The sequence below is a fragment of the Myotis nattereri genome (genome assembly GCF_964212035.1).
Source record: "Myotis nattereri genome assembly, chromosome: 2".
In the NCBI taxonomy this organism is placed as follows: Eukaryota; Metazoa; Chordata; class Mammalia; order Chiroptera; family Vespertilionidae; genus Myotis; species Myotis nattereri.
In genome coordinates, this window is record NC_138076.1 from 162,442,262 (window position 1) to 162,449,441 (window position 7,180).

Sequence of the window (7,180 nt, forward strand, 5' to 3'; positions counted from 1 at the left end):
GTATAAAATGGAGGGGGGGGGGGAGCAGGAGAGGGCCTGGCCAACCTTCCTCAGTGGGTAGAGAGTCAGTCTGTGCACCAAAGGGTCTCAGGTTCAATTCTTGGTCAAGGGCACATACCTGGGTTGCAGGTTCAATTCTCCAAAACCCTCCCCCCGCCACCCACCCACTCCCCCACCCCTATCAGGGAGCATGCAGGAGGCAACCAATTGATGTTTCTTTCCAGTATTAAAATAAATGAGGGGAGGGGGACCTTCAAATATTTTAGTCTCTTCTTCCCACGTATTATTCTCTTACAAGTTAGATGATGTCTTACAATAGGTGCAACTCCTGAAAAAATATACCTGTGCTCTCAAGTCAAATCAAGTATCTACAATGCTTGAGGTACTATGCTAAAAACTGTAGTGGCCATGATTCATCATGAGGGAACAATGTTGACAACTATAGACAATGGTTCTCAAACTTTAGTGGTTATCAAAATCATTTGGAGGCCCGATCGGTGTGGCTCTGTGGTTGAGCATCGACCTATGAACTAGGAGGTCATGGTTCTACTCCCTGTCAGAGAACATGCCTGAGTTGTGGGTTCTATCTCCAGTAGGGGGTGTGCAGGAGGCAATGATTCTCTCTCATTATTGATGTTTCTATCTCTCCCTCTCTCTTCCTCTCTGAAATCAATAAAAATATGTATATTTTTAATCATTTGAAGGGCTTGTTAAAACACAAATTGTAGCTAGAAGGGGTCCATAGGGAGGGAGGGGGGACATCTGTAATACTTTTAACAATATACATTTTTTAAAAGACACACAAATTTTAGGGCATCTCTCACCCTGAGTTTTGGATTCAGTAAGTCTGTAGTGAGGCCCAATAATTTGCTTTTTCTCAAGTTACCAAGTGATGCAGATGCTGCTAGTTTGGGACTATACTTTGAGAACCACTAGTATGATACATCACTTAAGTGCTGGGAGGGAAGGAGGACAGGAGGAGGCCACAAGAAAATATAAGTCTAGTCCTTTACAGTTTTTAGTAGGTAAAAATTCTTTAGCATATTTCTGCCATTCTACCATCTTTTCAACAAACAACTTTCATAAGTTTCCATTTCCTTACCTATCTGTTCTATTAAGCATTGCCAAAGTGATACTAATAATGGTTTACAAACTTTGACTTATAATTTATATCTTAGATGCCAGCACCAGAAAGGGTGTGAGTGGCTATTTGTTGCTGAACTCTGGAGAAAGGAATTGCCTAGAAGTCAAAGTAAAACATAGAGAACTGATTTCTCAAGTATCCTTATAACTATTACAGGCAATGTGGCTTACACAGATATATAATATTTACTTATTAGGACACAGAGTAAATTTAAACTACAGACAAAAAAAAATCACTACTGGTTTTTTCATTCATCCTGTATCATCTTGTAGTTCTAGAGCTGGATGTTGGCTATTCTTGGCAAACTCCCATTAACTGCTATTTTTTTTTAACATGAATTTATTCCCATTCGGAATACACACTTTAACAGCTAATAGCTCAATTTTGAAAATAAACATGTATTTTAGTAAACACTGCCTTTATAATTATTCAAAGTGTGTATATACATTTTTGGGGACATCCTTTATCATGGAAATAATAAGGGAGAATGGCTCCCTGCTACTTTGCCTAAAAAGTTGTAAACAGCCCCAACTTTTCACCCTCCTCTAAAGCAATGCTTCCCACATAGATTCCTCATTTTGAAATCTTTTGCAACTGCATTTATTGAATAATTTTCCTATTTTTAATTATATACTTAACTACCAATGAGAAACCAAGACAGAAACCAAGCCCCAGGCTGCGGGTGCAGCTGCAGCTGCAGCTCAGGCTCCCAAAGGGGCTCAGGCTCCTGCTCCCAAAGGTGCCCAGGCCCCCACGAAGGCTCCACTGTAGAGGCCTCTGTCTGCCAACGTGAGGACGGAAGGACTGGTGGGGCCCCTGGGCTGTTGTCTGTGTGGCGCTGGTGTTCTCCTGTGCTGTTTGTACAAATAAACCTGTGGCAGGAAAAAAAAAAAACAGAACCTATGAGGGAGGGTGGAGGGTGATGGGGTAAGAGATCAACCAAAGGACTTATATGCATGCATATGAGCATAACCAAAGGACACAGACCGTAGTGGGGTGAGGGCATGTGCTGGGGAGTGGGAGTGGCCAGCGATAGGCCAATGAGGGGAAAAGGAAACTCATGTAATACTTTAAACAATAAAAATTTTAAATTTAAAAAAATAAAAATAAAAGCTGAGAAAACTGATTTTCTAACAAATATTTTTTCCAATCACTAGAGATCTCATTAGTCCAGAGTGTTTATTTTTAACTAATAATTATTAATTCCAAAATATAACACTATATAAACCTATATAATAAAGACGTAATATGCAAATTGACCGTCACACCCTGGCACAAGATGGCCACCCCCATGTGGTACAAAGATGGCTGCCACAGGATGGCCGGCAGGGGAGGGCAGTTGGGGGCGACCAGGCCTGCAGGGGAGGGCAGTTGGGGGCAACTAGGCTTGCAGGGGAGGGCAGTTGGGGGCGATCAGGCAGGCAGGGGAGCAGTTAGGCGTTGATCAGGCTGGCAGGGGAGTGGTTAGGGGGTGATCAGATTGGCAGGCAGAAGTGGTTAGGGGCAATCAGGCAGGCAGGCAATCGGTTGGGAGCCAACAGTCCCAGATTGTGAGAGGGATGTCCAACTGCCAGGATCGGGCCTAAACTGGCAGTCGGACATCCCGTGAGGGGTCCCAGATTGGAGAGGGTGCAGGCTGAGCTGAGGGACAACCCTCCTAGTGCACAAATTTCGTGCACCGGACCTCTAGTATATAATAAAATATTATATATCACCAGACAGAACCAGCACAGATGAGATTCAATTTAGGGTATTAATCCCAGCTAGCTTCTAGAATGACCCTGTATAAATGCCTTGGTCTCTCATTGTATTTTCCTTTTCAAAGATATTCAACCTGGCTTTAAAAAAAAAAAAAAAGAAGAAGAAGAAGAAGTCTGAAATAGCTCAGCAGGGATCTCAGATAAAGCAGGAACTTTCTGGGTTGGAAAGAAATGAACAAAGCATTTAAAAATAGAAAGAATGGAAGTTCAAGGAGGGCACCCAGCCTGGGCAGCAGGTGGCGCGGCTCCCGCCTCAGAGTCTGGCACGCGGTGCGCTCTCTCTGCATTGGGAGTCGTATCCTAGAGGGGGACGACATGCCAACTGCCAAGCAAATAGCTGACATTGGCTACAAGACTTTCTCCACCTCCATGATGCTGCTTACTGTGTATGGGGGCTACCTCTGCAGTGTTCGAGCCTACCACTTTTCCCAGCGGCGCAGCTCCCAGTGCCAGGCTGCAGAAGAACAGAAGACCTCAGGAGTCCTGTAGAACTGGGGGGCTCTTTTCCTTGACCAGAGGCCTGGGGCATGCTGTGGAAAGAGCTCACCTACAATCATCCAAATCAAGAGAACCAGGGCCTTAATGGTTTTCAAGTCCTGCTGGGGATAAGTGCCCATGTTTTCTCTGGAACTGCCAGTTTAAGGAGGCTATCAAATCATAACAGGAATTGGGGCAGGGGGAGGCACATGCACAGACATTAAATATTTTGTCATGTGTCAAAAAAATAAAAATAAAATAAAAAATGAAACTAGAAAGAATGAATGTGTGGTGTGTTTTTATTTTAAAATCTCTACTGAAAGACAGTTTGGGTTTTTGCTTATTTTTTTAAGTTGGTGGGCTTGTTTACTGGTGCTAAACAGAGCAGCGGTATCAGTTGAGGATCCTGTCACCTGCACAGGGCACTACTGAATGCAGTGAAGCCTGACCTTAAGGGGATGCTGATGCGGTGCCCGCTCGCCATCCTCGCAAACCCTTAGCCTTTTCTTCCTCAGAAATTTCCATCTGCAGGTGTCTGAATGAAAAGCACTTATGAGTCACAGTAAGTGTCAACACTTTCACCAGATTACTGCAATTTAAAGCCTTAAAAAAAAAATCACATTTCACTTCAAATCACACTGGCCCCACCAATCTGCATGAATGATGTTGAGATAAATTCAGAGGTTGAGGATTTCATAAAGAATACTTTAAGATATTCCTAACAATCTAAAACTGAGTTGCCAAAACAGCAGCTTTTTCTAAAATGCTTTGTGCTGAGGCTGAAATGAAGCTTTTACTCTTAGCAATTATGTTTTAAGAAGCACTTTAACAGCTTGCTTCTCCCTCATAGAAATCACCCGGGGCACCCAGGTGACAGAATAGCTTTTGTAAATTCAAAGCAGTGCCGAGGTCAGTGGTCTTCAGCACTAACGGCACATTGAAATAATCTGGGCAGCCTTTTAAAAATAGCTATGCGCAGCCCTTTCTGATTACTTGGTCCAGGATGGGAAACTGGAATACTATGTCTTAAAAGCTCCCCAGATTCTAACGCACAGACAAGATTAAGACTCATCTGCTGACAAGAATGGCTTGGGCCCAACTTCCACTAACACATTTCTTTTTAGGATCTTAACATGAAGCAAAGGCTGTAGAGCACACTCTCTTCAGCCCAAGGGTTGATAATTTTTTAAAAAACACAAACTCATCATTTGTTTACAAATTATTCATGTAAAAATAAAACGCCTCCCTTCCATGATCCTTTTCACTGAAGCCATATTCAGTTCCTTGCTGTCAGGACAGATTCTCCTAAGTCACATTTAAGCTCTATAAACCAGGTAAATGTTCCAAAAATACAATACTTCAGCATTCAAACTGATCTCCCAGACTGCCACCTACACCGCGGACCGTACACAAATTTGTCATATCACACTTCTACTTCTTGGTTTGGCAAAATAGCATCACCAGATCTACCTGCAGTGTCAACACTTCCCTTTTTTTTTTTTTCCTGTCTAATCTTCAAAGGCCACAAGTCCCTTTTCTCCATAAAGCAGTGGTTCTCAACCTTGGCTGCACATTAGAATCACCTGGGAATCTTTTTAAAATCCTGATTTCTGGGCCTCATCCTCCGGAAATTCTGTTTCTTTGTTATGGGGCGGGGGCACAACATTAGTAACAAAGAAACAGAATTTCCGGAGGATGAGGCCCAGAAATCAGGATTTTGAAAAGATTCCCAGGTGATTCTAATGTGCAGCCAAAGTTGAGAACCACTGATCTAGACAATTTCCATAAACAGGGCTTCTTTCCAACCAGCACCCCACTTCTAACGGGCCCCATTCCTCCTGGAAGGCCCATCTCTAAGGCCTCGTTCTCTTCCCTAAGATGGCACCGCAAAGCCGGAGAAGGAGCGAGTCCCACCCACGCAAGGCCGCCATCCTCCCGGGCCCAACAGGACGGACCTGAAGGGAGGGGCTGATCTGCAGACGGGGAAGGAAAGGCCAGAGGAGGGCGCACCAAGGAACGCAATGGCTGCACCTGCAGCCCCAGCCAGAGCGGAGACCTACGTCACCGGAAGTGGGCCCCACCCCTAACGTCGGGCGCCCGGAAGGGAGCGTTGCTAAGGCACGGGGTGGAGGCGACTGTGTGGAGAGCGCGTCTTGACTCAGGTAGGGGCGACATCGCGGCCCTGACTCAGGGCCCCCAAACAACGCACCTTCGGGGGTCGGGGTGCCCTCGCCAACTCTTGTCCCCCCGCCAACTCTTGTCCCCCCTTCACACCCAGGCCTCCGCCTGGTGGGCCTCCGCGCAGCTGTTCGGCTGCAGGCGGTTCCCGCTTCGTCCCCTCGAGGGCCTTCCGAGCTCCTTTGTCTACAAACAAGTTATCCAGCGCTTCCCCTGTTCAGTCCCATCGCTTAAATCTACTCGGAATGTTCTGTTTAAAGAAAGAAAAACCATGTTACCGAGCCCCAGCTCTGTTGAGTGTAACCGGTTTCCTCCGGCTACATTCACCCCCAAACTGGAACTACGTGGTGTCCTTGGCCCGTTTCAGCGCGGCTCGTCCTCGGGGAAAAGATAGAAGATCCCGTTAACAGTTTGCTGGGGACGACACCTGAATGGACAAGGCTGAGAGGAGCCATGGGTCCCAGTGCCCTTGACCTGCCCTAATTAGTCTTTTTGCCCCGAAAGGACAGGATGGCGTCCTACAGGTTGTTGACTCCCATGCCGGTCATTCCTTTAAATGCCTTAAAATCCAGGAAGATAATACTTGGCTCTTCCTTCCAAACCTCTTTTATTTTTATTTTAAAAGCATAGAGTGACCGTGTACAAGTAAAACATGTCGAAAGAAAGGTCAGAATTTCTTAATCCAGACATAACAAGTGTTTTTACGACAGTTTCACTAATGGTTGTAATTAACAGATGGGCTCTGCGGCCAATTACTAAACTAGGGTTCCAGCTGGTCACTGCTATTTCTTTTCGTGGATTCCAAGGCTGCTTATGTCATAGAATGGGGGGGAAGGGGTGTGGAATTGTAGGAGAGGCCAAAGGAGAGCTGGCTCCAGAGGCAGTAACTGTAAATCGAGCCAATTTGCAGAAGGTTCTTACGGGGCGGTTTTATATAAATTTGGGTTGTTTTCCCCCATAATGATAAGTGTATTTAATCACAGTGCTCAGTAGGAGGGATCTCTAGGAGAAGAGAATTCAAACTACAAAACCAGTTCTTGTCTTTTCATCTCCCGCATTTCCGTTGCCGACCTGTTCTTTTATGGGTCTGTTATGCATAAAATGGGAAGTTCTTTAGTCCTAACATTCAGAAGTTTTACCTCAAAGCATAGGGGGAATGACTGTTAACCGGAGAGGTTAAATAACCACGTCTGCTCGTTTTAGCATAGGAGATGGGGTGACCGAGGGGAGGCAAAGCATCAGTGGAAAGCCTGTGGCACTTCCTGACCACGTTTAAGGAAAGTCATAGAAACAGTAAGCGAGAGCATCGCTGGGCATATGGGAGGGACTGAGTGTAGACTGTCTGACGGCTTCCAGCATTCCCAAGTGTCAGAGGGGAGCAAGACTGGCAGCCTTTCCATCCTGTATTTTTTTAAAACAACAGTATTCTTGTGGTCTTGATTTGCCCTCTGTAATGTTAAATAGCATCAGACCCTAACAGCTGGTAAACAGTGATTGGCTACTGTAATGGCACTTAACGTAGACTGACATCCCCTGAATACGTTTTAAGTTAGTAGTCAGGTGTGGTTTTTCTTAACTATTTGGGAGCCCTGTAATTTACTCCAAGAGTGTGAATTAAGCC

The 7,180-nt window shown here is 45.2% G+C and overlaps 1 protein-coding gene across 1 annotated transcript; it reads left to right on the plus strand.

Annotated features, from left to right (window-relative positions):
* The first annotated feature begins 3,182 nt into the window (after positions 1–3,182).
* On the plus strand, positions 3,183–3,591 carry LOC308512816 (cytochrome c oxidase assembly protein COX14-like). Its single transcript, XM_081082481.1, has one exon. The coding sequence runs from the start codon at positions 3,220–3,222 to the stop codon at positions 3,391–3,393; it is 174 nt and encodes a 57-aa protein (XP_080938607.1). The 5' UTR covers positions 3,183–3,219; the 3' UTR covers positions 3,394–3,591.
* Positions 3,592–7,180: the final 3,589 nt, after the last annotated feature.

Bases quoted from the DNA above. Each gene is read 5' to 3' on its own strand.
- LOC308512816 (XM_081082481.1), top strand. From the start codon at position 3,220: ATGCCAACTGCCAAGCAAATAGCTGACATTGGCTACAAGACTTTCTCC.